At 44.3% G+C, this 14,974-nt stretch overlaps 3 protein-coding genes across 7 annotated transcripts in view; 2 read left to right on the top strand and 1 right to left on the bottom strand.

The window, feature by feature from the left end:
• pnp4b (purine nucleoside phosphorylase 4b) overlaps positions 1-14,974 on the top strand; it is a 392,972-nt gene that overhangs the window by 148,272 nt on the left and 229,726 nt on the right. The window lies entirely within an intron of this gene.
• LOC117745590 (retinol dehydrogenase 13) lies at positions 732-12,345 on the bottom strand. The gene is made up of 7 exons (XM_034554025.1): positions 12,253-12,345; positions 5,213-5,347; positions 4,049-4,240; positions 3,645-3,806; positions 3,455-3,574; positions 1,782-1,986; positions 732-1,512 (listed from the first exon to the last, which is right to left on the bottom strand). The coding sequence occupies exons 2-7, from the start codon at positions 5,340-5,342 to the stop codon at positions 1,407-1,409; spliced, it is 915 nt and encodes a 304-aa protein (XP_034409916.1). The 5' UTR covers positions 5,343-5,347; positions 12,253-12,345; the 3' UTR covers positions 732-1,406.
• pogzb (pogo transposable element derived with ZNF domain b) overlaps positions 12,307-14,974 on the top strand; it is a 17,842-nt gene continuing 15,174 nt past the window's right edge. For 3 of the 4 annotated variants that reach the window (XM_034553986.1, XM_034553985.1, XM_034553983.1), the window contains exons 1-2: positions 12,374-12,693; positions 13,414-13,520. In XM_034553986.1, the coding sequence (XP_034409877.1) occupies positions 12,437-12,693; positions 13,414-13,520 (364 nt within the window). In that variant the 5' untranslated portion in view covers positions 12,374-12,436. Of the gene's footprint in view, positions 12,694-13,413; positions 13,521-14,974 lie in introns of all 4 variants that reach the window. The other variant, XM_034553987.1, reaches the window with a different exon arrangement.

Raw genomic sequence — 14,974 nt, 5'->3', positions numbered from 1 at the left:
TGAAGGGAACATGAAGGAAACTAGGGAACATAAAGGGAACATGAAGGGAACTAGGGAACATAAAGGGAGCATGAAGGGAACATGAAGGGAACTAGGGAACATAAAGGGAGCATGAAGGGAGCATGAAGGGAACTAGGGAACATAAAGGGAACATGAAGGGAACTAGGGAACATAAAGGGAGCATGAAGGGAACATGAAGGGAACTAGGGAACATAAAGGGAGCATGAAGGGAACTAGGGAACATAAAGGGAACATGAAGGGAACTAGGGAACATAAAGGGAACATGAAGGGAACTAGGGAACATGAAGGGAACTAGGGAACATAAAGGGAGCATGAAGGGAACATGAAGGGAACTAGCGAACATAAAGGGAACATGAAGGGAACTAGGGAACATAAAGGGAACATGAAGGGAACTAGCGAACATAAAGGGAAGATGAAGGGAACTAGGGAACATAAAGGGAGCATGAAGGGAACATGAAGGGAACTAGGGAACATAAAGGGAACATGAAGGGAACTAGCGAACATAAAGGGAACATGACGGGAACTAGGGAACATAAAGGGAACATGAAGGGAACTAGGGAACATAAAGGGAACATGAAGGGAACTAGCGAACATAAAGGGAACATGAAGGGAACTAGCGAACATAAAGGGAACATGAAGGGAACTAGGGAACATAAAGGGAAGATGAAGGGAACTAGGGAACATAAAGGGAACATGAAGGGAACATGAAGGGAACTAGGGAACATAAAGGGAACATGAAGGGAACTAGCGAACATAAAGGGAACATGAAGGGAACTAGGGAACATAAAGGGAACATGAAGGGAACTAGCGAACATAAAGGGAAGATGAAGGGAACTAGGGAACATAAAGGGAGCATGAAGGGAACATGAAGGGAACTAGGGAACATAAAGGGAACATGAAGGGAACTAGCGAACATAAAGGGAACATGAAGGGAACTAGGGAACATAAAGGGAACATGAAGGGAACTAGCGAACATAAAGGGAAGATGAAGGGAACTAGGGAACATAAAGGGAACATGGAGGTTACTAGGGAACATAAAGGGAGCATGAAGGGAACATGGAGGTTACTAGGGAACATCTTGATATGAGCTTTGCTCTGATGGAAACAACTTTAATTTACTTTAATTTAAACCTTTTATTTAAACCTTTCTTAAAACAACGTCTTTAGTTTTTTCTTTTTAATCTCCTAATAATTTAATCGTGATTTGAAAAGTGATAATAATAAAACAGCAAATTAAATTAAATAATCAATACATTATAAATTGCTGATTATTATTCATCACATTATTGTTTCTCCCACCCTTGCATCAGATTGGCTCCCGTCACCTGTCAATCACAGTGAGTGGTTCACCACCTCGAGGGAGCAACAGGACCAAAGGTCAAAAGTCAGCACGTGTCCTTTAATCCGACCAATCGGGCGCTCTCCTCCCACAGCTTCCTGGACACGAAGTCGTCCCGCCCCTCTGGAGCCGCCTCCTTCTCTGCACAGTCACTGACGACAACAAGAACAAACTGGTTTATGTGACTAATGGGGACGCTGACAACTTCCAGATCCGCCCCTTTTTATGAACACATGTGCACACATCGTTTCCCTTGTGGGGACCTGCTGCTCTAATGGGTCCCCATGATGTAGGTTTACTGGGATATGTGTTCCTCAACGTCAGGTTTTAATATCTGTGTTTTTAAAAAGTGTTGAAAAGTGTCAGTGTGGTGATGTCACACACTCTGATCCCCCGCCCTCACTCACACACACACACACACCTAAAGTATCGCCCTGATTGGCCGTCCAGACCAGGTGTAAGGGCGCAGTACAAGGTGGTCTGACTGCCCTCGCTGGGGGTCTTCATGAGCAGCAGGGAGGGGAGTCTCAGCAGGGCGCCCAGCAGGGGGAACCAGCCCTCAACATGGCGACCCAGTTCGGTCCGGATCACCCCCGGGTGGAGACAGAACGCCGACACGCCGGAGCCTGAAGGGAGACACAGAGGTCAGTATCGGGGGTCGGCATCCAGCTACTGGCAGTCCATTCATAGTTATCTGTGTTTGTGGGGAACCCTGAGTGTTGTGGGGAACCCTGAGTGTTGTGGGGACCCTGAGTGTTGTGGGGAACCCTGAGTGTTGTGGGGAACCCTGAGCGTTGTGGGGACCCTGAGTGTTGTGGGGACCCTGAGAGTTGTGGGAACCCTGAGTGTTGTGGGGACCCTGAGTGTTGTGGGGAACCCTGAGTGTTGTGGGGAACCTGAGTGTTGTGGGGACCCTGAGTGTTGTGGGGAACCCTGAGTGTTGTGGGGACCCTGAGTGTTGTGGGGATCCTGAGTGTTATGGGGATCCTGAGTGTTATGGGGAACCCTGAGTGTTGTGGGGAACCCTGAGTGTTGTGGGGACCCTGAGTGTTGTGGGGATCCTGAGTGTTGTGGGGATCCTGAGTGTTATGGGGAACCATGAGTGTTGTGGGAACCCTGAGTGTTGTGGGAACCCTGAGTGTTGTGGGAACCCTGAGTGTTGTAGGAACCCTGAGTGTTGTGGGAACCCTGAGTGTTGTGGGAACCCTGAGTGTTGTAGGAACCCTGAGTGTTGTAGGAACCCTGAGTGTTGTAGGAACCCTGAGTGTTGTGGGGACCCTGAGTGTTGTGGGGACCCTGAGTGTTGTGGGAACCCTGAGTGTTGTAGGAACCCTGAGTGTTGTAGGAACCCTGAGTGTTGTGGGGACCCTGAGTGTTGTGGGGACCCTGAGTGTTGTGGGAACCCTGAGTGTTGTGGGAACCCTGAGTGTTGTGGGAACCCTGAGTGTTGTGGGAACCCTGAGTGTTGTGGGGAACCCTGAGTGTTGTGGGGACCCTGAGTGTTGTGGGGACCCTGAGTGTTGTGGGGACCCTGAGTGTTGTGGGAACCCTGAGTGTTGTGGGGAACCCTGAGTGTTATGGGGAACCCTGAGTGTTGTGGGAACCCTGAGTGTTGTGGGAACCCTGAGTGTTGTGGGAACCCTGAGTGTTGTGGGGACCCTGAGTGTTGTGGGGACCCTGAGTGTTGTGGGGACCCTGAGTGTTGTGGGGACCCTGAGTGTTGTGGGAACCCTGAGTGTTGTGGGGAACCCTGAGTGTTATGGGGAACCCTGAGTGTTGTGGGAACCCTGAGTGTTGTAGGAACCCTGAGTGTTGTGGGGACCCTGAGTGTTGTGGGGACCCTGAGTGTTGTGGGAACCCTGAGTGTTGTGGGGAACCCTGAGTGTTATGGGGAACCCTGAGTGTTGTGGGAACCCTGAGTGTTGTAGGAACCCTGAGTGTTGTGGGGACCCTGAGTGTTGTGGGGACCCTGAGTGTTGTGGGGACCCTGAGTGTTGTGGGGACCCTGAGTGTTGTGGGAACCCTGAGTGTTGTGGGGACCCTGAGTGTTGTGGGGACCCTGAGTGTTGTGGGGACCCTGAGTGTTGTGGGGACCTCTGAGTCTCCGGCCCAGCTCTCTGGAGAACAGGACGTTGGCCAGCTTGCTCTGTCTGTAGCTCTCCAGAGAACTGTACGTCTTTTTGCTGGAGAACAAGTCGTCAAAGTCAATGCGACCTGAAAAATTTTTTAAAACCGAGTTAGAAACACATCAGAAACATTAAAGGTCAGATGTCAGAGGTCGTACCCCCTTGGTGGGCGATGGACGACACGGTCACCACGCGGCTGGGGGCAGAGGACTTCAGCTTCGGCAGCAGCAGATTGGTCAGCAGGAAGTGACCCAGATGATTGACAGCCAGCTGAGTCTCAAAACCGTCCTCCGTCAGCCATCTTGGACACATCATCACTCCTGCAGACAGACAGGTGAGCAAACAGACAGGTGTGGAGCAGAAGAGAGACAGACAGGTAAGTAGTCAGATAGGTGGAGAGAGAGAGAGACAGGATTGCAGATAGACAGGTGAGCAGACAGGTGTAGAGACAGACAGGTATAGAGACACAAACAGGTGAGCAGACAGACAGGTAGAAACAGACAGACATGTGGAGACAGACAGGTAGAGACAGACAGCTGGAAAGACAGACAGGTGGGCTCACCTGCATTGTTGATGAGGACGTCCAGCCGGTCCTCTCCGTCCGTGAAGTCTTTAGCGAACTGCCTGACGGAGTAGACGGAGCCGAGGTCCAGATGTCTGATGACCACGTTCCCGTTTCCGGTCGACAGCCGGATCTCCTCGGCCGCCTGCTCGGCCCGGCTCAGGTCCCTGCACGCCATCACCACCCGGGCCCCTGCAGCGAATCAAACACACCCATCACCACCCGGGCCCCTGCAGCGAATCAAACACACCCATCACCACCCGGGCCCCTGCAACGACTCAAACACACCCATCACCACCCGGCAACGACTCAAACACACCCATCCCCACCCGGGCCCCTGCAACGACTCAAACACACCCATCCCCACCCGGGCCCCTGCAACGACTCAAACACACCCATCCCCACCCGGGCCACCCATCCCCACCCGGGCCCCGGCAACGACTCAAACACACCCATCCCCACCCGGGCCCCTGCAACGACTCAAACACACCCATCACCACCCGGGCCCCTGCAACGACTCAAACACACCCATCCCCACCCGGGCCCCGGCAACGACTCAAACACACCCATCCCCACCCGGGCCCCTGCAACAACTCAAACACACCCATCCCCACCCGGGCCACCCATCCCCACCCGGGCCCCGGCAATGACTCAAACACACCCATCCCCACCCGGGCCCCGGCAACGACTCAAACACACCCATCCCCACCCGGGCCCCTGCAACGACTCAAACACACCCATCCCCACCCGGGCCCCTGCAACGACTCAAACACACCCATCCCCACCCGGGCCCCTGCAACGACTCAAACACACCCATCCCCACCCGGGCCCCTGCAACGACTCACACACACCCATCCCCACCCGGGCCCCTGCAACGACTCAAACACACCCATCCCCACCCGGGCCCCTGCAACGACTCAAACACACCCATCCCCACCCGGGCCCCTGCAACGACTCAAACACACCCATCCCCACCCGGGCCCCTGCAACGACTCAAACAAACCCATCCCCACCCGGGCCCCGGCAACGACTCAAACACACCCATCCCCACCCGGGCCCCTGCAACGACTCAAACAAACCCATCCCCACCCGGGCCACCCATCCCCACCCGGGCCCCGGCAACGACTCAAACACACCCATCCCCACCCGGGCCCCTGCACAGACCTCGGCGGGCCAGGTCTCTGCTGGTCTCTTTGCCGATGCCGGTGTTGGCTCCGGTGATCAGAACCGTCTTCCCATCCAGACGAGCAGAGCAGCGACACACTCCACCGGCAATCCACCGCCTCAACACCATCACACCTGGAGACACACACACACACAGGGAAATACATTATAATTATATATAAAAACACATAACAATATATACATTTTACTTCATAAGGTTTTGAGATTTATTATTATTAATAAATACATATTGTTCTGATTCTATAACATTTCCCCACTGCGGGACTAATAAAGGATTAATTATGGACTACATACAAATGTATACTTGTACAGATAGATACACATGTACTACATACAAATGTATACTTGAACACTTGTATACTTATACAGATAGATACACATGTACTACATACAAATGTACACTTGAATACTTATACAGATAGATACACATGTACTACATATAAATGTACACTTGAATACTTATACAGATAGATACACATGTACTACATATAAATGTACACTTGAACACTTGAATACTTATACAGATAGATACACATGTACTACATACAAATGTACACTTGAACACTTGAATACTTATACAGATAGATACACATGTACTACATATAAATGTACACTTGAATACTTATATAGATAGATACACATGTACTACATACAAATGTACACTTGAACACTTGAATACTTATACAGATAGATACACATGTACTACATACAAATGTACACTTGAACACTTGAATACTTATACAGATAGATACACATGTACTACATATAAATGTACACTTGAATACTTATACAGATAGATACACATGTACTACATACAAATGTACACTTGTATAATTATACAGATAGATACACATGTACTACATACAAATGTATACTTGAACACTTGTATACTTATACAGATAGATACACATGTACTACATATAAATGTATACTTGAACACTTGTATACTTATACAGATAGATACACATGTACTACATATAAATGTACACTTGAATACTTGTACCTTATAGATACACATGTACACATGTACACTTGTATACTTGTACAGATAGATACACATGTACACTTGTATACTTGTACACAAACATAAGCATACTTTGGTGTAGCAGTAGACCAGTTATTGATTGTTAATGAGCTCTTACAGATCACAGTGAGTCCCAGCAGAGCCCCGGTACTGAGCAGCTGCCCCCCCCAGCCCTCCTCCACCGGGTCCAGGTCTAGGTCCGAGCCACCGGTGGTCCAGGGAAGCACCAGGAACCCTCCGGGAGCTGCAGCTCTCATCGCTGGTCAGAACAGACTGAGGAGAAGCCGAGCCGGGGGAGGGGGAGATTATCAGATTAGAGAAGATTATCAGCACAGAGCTGCTCTGGGATCAGTTAGAGAACCGGAAGGAACACTGGAACACATGTCGGCCCTCCAAGAACAACTGCACTCATTATGTGTTCATGTGTGTTTATCAATATGAAGTACTATCAGATAGTACTGATGAAGTACTGATGAAGTACTGATGAAGTACTGATGAAGTACAGATGGAGTACTATCAGATAGTACTGATGAAGTACTGATGGAGTACTATCAGATAGTACTGATGAAGTACTGATGAAGTACTGATGGAGTACTGATGAAGTACTGATGAAGTACTGATGGAGTACTATCAGATAGTACTGATGAAGTACTGATGAAGTACTGATGAAGTACTGATGAAGTACTGATGGAGTACAATCAGATAGTACTGACGAAGTACTGATGGAGTACTGATGAAGTACTGATGAAGTACTGATGGAGTACTATCAGATAATACTGATGAAGTACTGATGAAGTACTGATGGAGTACTGATGAAGTACTGATGAAGTACTGATGGAGTACTATCAGATAGTACTGATGAAGTACTGATGAAGTACTGATGAAGTACTGATGAAGTACTGATGGAGTACAATCAGATAGTACTGACGAAGTACTGATGGAGTACTGATGAAGTACTGATGAAGTACTGATGGAGTACTATCAGATAATACTGATGAAGTACTGATGGAGTACTGATGGAGTACTATCAGATAGTACTGATGAAGTACTGATGAAGTACTAATGGAGTACTATCAGATAGTACTGATGAAGTACTGATGAAGTATTGATGGAGTACAATCAGATAGTACTGATGGAGTACTATCAGATAGTACTGATGAAGTACTGATGAAGTACTAATGGAGTACTATCAGATAGTACTGATGAAGTACTGATGGAGTACTGATGGAGTACTATCAGATAGTACTGATGAAGTACTGATGAAGTACTAATGGAGTACTATCAGATAGTACTGATGAAGTACTGATGAAGTATTAATGGAGTACAATCAGATAGTACTGACGAAGTACTGATGAAGTACTGATGAAGTACTGATGGAGTACTATCAGATAGTACTGATGAAGTACTGATGGAGTACTGATGGAGTACTGATGAAGTACTGATGAAGTACTGATGAAGTACTGATGGAGTACTGATGGAGTACTGATGAAGTACTGATGGAGTACTGATGGAGTACTATCAGATAGTACTGATGAAGTACTGATGAAGTACTGATGGAGTACTATCAGATAGTACTGATGAAGTACTGATGAAGTACTGATGGAGTACTGATGAAGTACTGATGGAGTACTGATGGAGTACTGATGAAGTACTATCAGATAGTACTGATGAAGTACTGATGGAGTACTGATGGAGTACTATCAGATAGTACTGATGAAGTACTGATGGAGTACTATCAGATAGTACTGATGAAGTACTGATGAAGTACTGATGGAGTACTATCAGATAGTACTGATGAAGTACTGATGGAGTACTGATGAAGTACTATCAGATAGTACTGATGAAGTACTGATGGAGTACTGATGGAGTACTATCAGATAGTACTGATGAAGTACTGATGGAGTACTATCAGATAGTACTAATGAAGTACTGATGGAGTACAATCAGATAGTACTAATGAAGTACTGATGGAGTACAATCAGATAGTACTGATGAAGTACTGATGGAGTACTGATGGAGTACTATCAGATAGTACTAATGAAGTACTGATGGAGTACAATCAGATAGTACTGATGAAGTACTGATGGAGTACTGATGGAGTACGATCAGATAGTACTGATGAAGTACAGATGAAGTACTGATGAAGTACTGATGAAGTACAGATGAAGTACTGATGAAGTACTGATGAAGTACAATCAGATAGTACTGATGAAGTACTGATGAAGTACTGATGGAGTACTATCAGATAGTACTGATGAAGTACTGATGAAGTACTGATGAAGTACTGATGGAGTACTGATGAAGTACTGATGAAGTACTGATGAAGTACTGATGGAGTACTGATGAAGTACTGATGGAGTACTGATGGATTACTATCAGATAGTACTGATGGAGTACTGATGAAGTACTGATGAAGTACTGATGGAGTACGATCAGATAGTACTGATGAAGTACTGATGGAGTACTGATGAAGTACTGATGAAGTACTGATGAAGTACTGATGGAGTACTGATGAAGTACTGATGAAGTACTGATGAAGTACTGATGGAGTACTATCAGATAGTACTGATGAAGTACTGATGAAGTACTGATGAAGTACTGATGGAGTACTGATGAAGTACTGATGAAGTACTGATGAAGTACTGATGGAGTACTGATGAAGTACTGATGAAGTACTGATGAAGTACTGATGGAGTACTGATGAAGTACTGATGAAGTACTGATGGAGTACTGATGAAGTACTGATGAAGTACTGATGAAGTACTGATGGATTACTATCAGATAGTACTGATGAAGTACTGATGAAGTACTGATGAAGTACTGATGGATTACTATCAGATAGTACTGATGAAGTACTGATGAAGTACTGATGGAGTACTGATGGAGTACTATCAGATAGTACTGATGGAGTACTGATGAAGTACTGATGGAGTACTGATGGAGTACTATCAGATAGTACTGATGAAGTACTGATGAAGTACTGATGGAGTACTGATGGAGTACTATCAGATAGTACTGATGGAGTACTGATGAAGTACTGATGGAGTACTGATGAAGTACTGATGGAGTACTGATGGAGTACTATCAGATAGTACTGATGGAGTACTGATGAAGTACTGATGGAGTACTGATGGAGTACTATCAGATAGTACTGATGAAGTACTGATGAAGTACTGATGGAGTACTGATGAAGTACTGATGAAGTACTGATGGAGTACTATCAGATAGTACTGATGAAGTACTGATGAAGTACTGATGGAGTACTGATGAAGTACTGATGAAGTACTGATGAAGTACTGATGGAGTACTATCAGATAGTACTGATGAAGTACTGATGGAGTACTGATGGAGTACTATCAGATAGTACTGATGAAGTACTGATGAAGTACTGATGGAGTACTATCAGATAGTACTGATGAAGTACTGATGGAGTACTGATGAAGTACTGATGGAGTACTATCAGATAGTACTGATGAAGTACTGATGAAGTACTGATGGAGTACTAATGGAGTACTATCAGATAGTACTGATGAAGTACTGATGAAGTACTGATGGAGTACTGATGTAGTACTATCAGATAGTACTGATGAAGTACTGATGAAGTACTGATGGAGTACTTCATCACTATCAGATAGTACTAATGAAGTACTGATGGAGTACTGATGAAGTACTGATGAAGTACTGATGAAGTACTAATGGAGTACTATCAGATAGTACTGATGAAGTACTGATGAAGTACTGATGGAGTACTGATGTAGTACTATCAGATAGTACTGATGAAGTACTGATGAAGTACTGATGGAGTACTGATGGAGTACTATCAGATAGTACTGATGAAGTACTGATGAAGTACTGATGGAGTACTGATGGAGTACTTCATCAGTACGATCAGATAGTACTGATGAAGTACTATCAGATAGTACTCATGAAGTACTGATGAAGTACTGATGGAGTACTGATGGAGTACTGATGAAGTACTGATGGAGTACTGATGGAGTACTGATGAAGTACTATCAGATAGTACTGATGAAGTACTGATGGAGTACAATCAGATAGTACTGATGAAGTACTGATGGAGTACTGATGGAGTACTATCAGATAGTACTGATGAAGTACTGATGGAGTACGATCAGATAATACTGATGAAGTACTGATGGAGTACAATCAGATAGTACTGATGGAGTACTGATGAAGTACTGATGGAGTACAATCAGATAGTACTGATGGAGTACTGATGGAGTACAATCAGATAATACTGATGAAGTACTGATGGAGTACAATCAGATAGTACTGATGGAGTACAATCAGATAGTACTGATGGAGTACTGATGAAGTACTGATGAAGTACTGATGGAGTACTGATGAAGTACAGATGGAGTACTATCAGATAGTACTGATGAAGTACTGATGGAGTACTGATGGAGTACTGATGAAGTACTGATGAAGTACTGATGAAGTACTGATGGAGTACTGATGAAGTACTGATGGAGTACTGATGAAGTACTGATGGAGTACTGATGGAGTACTGATGGAGTACTGATGAAGTACTGATGAAGTACTAATGGAGTACTATCAGATAGTACTGATGAAGTACTGATGGAGTACTGATGAAGTACTGATGGAGTACTGATGGAGTACTATCAGATAGTACTGATGAAGTACTGATGAAGTACTGATGGAGTACTATCAGATAGTACTGATGAAGTACTGATGAAGTACTGATGGAGTACTATCAGATAGTACTGATGAAGTACAGATGGAGTACTAATGGAGTACTTCATTAGTACCATCAGATAGTACTGATGGAGTACTGATGGAATGATGATGTAGTACTTATGGAGTACTAATGTAGTACTATCAGATAGTACTGATGGAGTACTGATGGAGTACTTCATTAGTACGATCAGATAGTACTGATGAAGTACTGATGGAGTACTTCATTAGTACTATCAGGTAGTACTGATGGAGTACTGATGGAGTACTATCTGATAGTACTCCATCAGTACTTCATCAGTACTTCATTAGTACTATCAGATAGTACTGATGGAGTACTGATGGAGTACTATCAGATAGTACTGATGAAGTACTGATGGAGTACTGATGAAGTACTATCAGATAGTACTGATGAAGTACTGATGGAGTACTTCATTAGTACTATCAGATAGTACTGATGGAGTACTGATGGAATGATGATGTAGTACTTATGGAGTACTAATGTAGTACTAATTGAGTAATGATGATGTCACAATCACATGGGAAGTATGTTGGCCGATTATATACATAGTGGATAAAAGTGACTTCTGGGTTTCATGAAGTACCTACCTGTCAATCAATCTACCTGTCAATCAATCTACCTACCTGTCTATCTACTTACTTATCTACCCATCTGTCTGTCTACCTACTTTTCTATCTCTACCTGTCTATCTACCTTCCCTGTCTACCTGTCACTCATTACCAGCATCTATCTTAATGGCAGCCATGTTGTTTGTTTACCTTTATGATGATAGTTTAGAAGGCGTGTCTTTAGAGGCCTGTTGGACACGTTCAGCGCTCAAGATGCTTAATACTTAGTTTAGTATTAACATGACATTCTCAGTACTTTGTTACATTGACTGATTTACATAATTTTGACTAAATATTACATGTTTGTGTTTTATAGTTTCGGAAATTAATTTAACTTAAATTATTATAAAGTATAATCTGCAGCTGTTTAAAAACATAAATCACTGCGTTACTTCATCCTGTAAATCAGTTTTTATGTTGTGACGTCACTCTGTAGCTCCGCCCCTCCGCCAAACAACAAAACAAAAATGGCGTCCTGCCCCGAGACAGTGGCGTTGCTTTTGGCGCCTCTCCCTCCGTGTTGTTTGTTAGTTTGTTATTTGTGTTGTTGTTGTTGTTGTTGTTTACCGGCTCGGCCCCCGCGGAGCTCTTTAACCCCCCTAGCCTGAAAACCCGCAGCTCCCTGATGCCGCTGGAAGGAATACCCACTGACCAATGAGAGGCCGCGCTGCCTGGAAGGGAAGTGACGTAGGGTCGCTGCGGACTAATCCGCGGCTCTGACGCCAACAGCAGCCGGAAGACCCGCCCCTAGCCTGAACCGGAACGCGCCTGAAGAAGAACCGTGCGAACCCGTCCAGCTCCAGGAGAAGGTAAGCACGGCCCGGCCCGGGTCAACAATGCAGGTCCGCTCCTCTGGCCCGGCAGACACATTTAGGGAGCAGCTCGTTGCCGCCGGCGGGCGGTGCTTACAGACAGTTGTTTCCAAACGCACCGCTGATGGAGGGGCGGCAGTATGTTGTACCGGGTCCACGGCCCGGTTCTGGTCTCACAGGCACCCGGGTTCAGGTCTCACTGGCCTAGCTGGACCGCCTGTTGTTTCTGTACCCGCCCGGGTGGAAAGTTTCCTGCAGCCGGGACGCCAACGCTTCTGCGGGTAAAACAAACACAAAGCCCGGAGAGGAGAAGGCGGCGCGCAGCGCCCCCTGCGGCCGCAGCGCGCACTACACACCCTGTTTTATACATTTATAAGTTAGTTTAAATGAGTGTAATAACACACAGCTCCCTGCTGCCCTGTTTTATACATTTATTAAATTAATTTAAATGAGTAATAACACACAGCTCCCTGCCTCCCTGTTTTATACATTTATTAAATTAATTTCAATCAGTCTAATAACACACAGCTCCCTGCTGCCCTGTTTTATACATTTATTAAATTAATTTAAATCAGTCTAATAACACACAGCTCCCTGCTGCCCTGTTTTATACATTTATTAAATTAATTTAAATCAGTCTAATAACACACAGCTCACTGCTTCCCTGTTTTATACATTTATTAAATTAATTTAAATGAGTAATAACACACAGCTCACTGCTGCCCTGTTTTATACATTTATTACATTAATTTAAATCAGTCTAATAACACACAGCTCACTGCTGCCTTGTTTTATACATTTATTAAATTAATTTAAATCAGTCTAATAACACACAGCTCACTGCTGCCCTGTTTTATACATTTATTAAATTAATTTAAATCAGTCTAATAACACACAGCTCACTGCTGCCTTGTTTTATACATAAATTAAATTAATTTAAATGAGTCTAGGGGTCAAAGGTCAGAGTCCCCTTCTGTTTTGACCATCTCTTAATTCCGCAGCAACATGGAGACAGAGTTGTTTATGGAGTGTGATGAAGAGGAGCTGGAACCATGGCAACAGGTGGATGACAGCATGGAGGAAGATGAGGTGGACTTCATGGAGCCAGGTGAGACACACGTGTATATATACACATATATATGACACACACATATACAAGTATATATACACACATATATATATATGAACTTTACCAGCATCATCCTGGATTATTTTTTGCAGGATTAAAAGAACTTCCATTTTCATAGCGAATGATGTTTTGTTTTTTAGTAGGATTTAGAGCATAGTCCCAAGAGAGTTATTTTTAAGTTAACATGTGTTACATAAGCCTACTGAGTTTTGTATTTCTATGTCAAACCTACTGAGAGGGCTGCTTTGTCGAAATTTGCCGAAGGTTTGTTGACATTTTGTAGGGGGCGCTATCGAGCCGAACTGCCATTTTGAAGGATGAAAATCAAAAAAGATCTCATGGCAAAGAGTTCGTCGCCACGGCAACAGCCTTTTACGAAACAAAAAGATTCTGACAACTTTTAATAACTAAGGTATTTAGGTTGTACTGACCTAGCAGGAGTTGAATAGACTGGCATGAAAAAATCACACAAAACTCAAAATGGCTGACTTCCGGTACGGTTGAGAGCATGGTCCCAAGAGACTTTCTTTTCAGTTTACATGTTGTACATATGCCTACCAAGTTTCATAAATGTAGGTGAAACGTAGCGCTGGGGCTGCTTAAATTAATGTTTGTAGGGGGCGCTATCGAGCCATATTACCATTTTGAAGAATTAAAATCATATCAGGTAACTGCATCTTTGACTTTAAATGTGTGTGCTAAGTTTAGTTACGTTTCGAGCATGTTACATTGGTTTATTCGGTCACGAAGGATCAGACTTCTCCGATGCTCCAACTCGCCGCCCTTCAACGAGTCCATACAGTCTTCACAGTGAAGCATCATCAAGGTCTTAAGTCTATTCTGACACATTCTGAGAGGGATCTGATTAATCTGTAGGAAACATGTAACTTATTGTTGCCACTAGGTGGCGCTATGGCTAGAATTATAAATTATCATATGGATGTCTTCAGGGTCAGTGTGTCATGACATATGAGAAATATGGAGCAGATTACATAACGTATGGTCGAGTTAAAACAACTTCCGTTTTCATGGTGAATGGTGTTCTTTGCCGTTGCGGCCTACGCACATAGTTTTATATTTTTTAAATCCTTTTATAACTTCATTGCTAAGGTCTCTGGATCACACTGCCCGACTTTGGAATGAATCGGGTTTAATCTCTAGGAGGAGTTCGCTGTTTTACAACTCCCCAAAACGGGAAGAAAAGGCTAAAAATGCAGATATTGAGCGATTGATTGTAGCGCCCCCTAATGTTTAAATATTCTGAAAAAATTAGTGTACATTTAGGGATGCAATGTAGACATTGGCTAGTAATTTGGTGCGGATAGGCCAAGTGATTTGGAAGTTATGTGTCTTTACATATTAGGCCACACCCCTTAGAAGTTCATTGGTCCATATCTTATAAACCCAATGAGATATCAACACACTTTTAATAA

This window comes from Cyclopterus lumpus, chromosome 16, assembly GCF_009769545.1.
Source record: "Cyclopterus lumpus isolate fCycLum1 chromosome 16, fCycLum1.pri, whole genome shotgun sequence".
Taxonomy (NCBI): domain Eukaryota; kingdom Metazoa; phylum Chordata; class Actinopteri; order Perciformes; family Cyclopteridae; genus Cyclopterus; species Cyclopterus lumpus.
The sequence above is the reverse complement of the archived record's forward strand: the minus strand, read 5'-3'. Positions and strand labels throughout refer to the sequence as shown.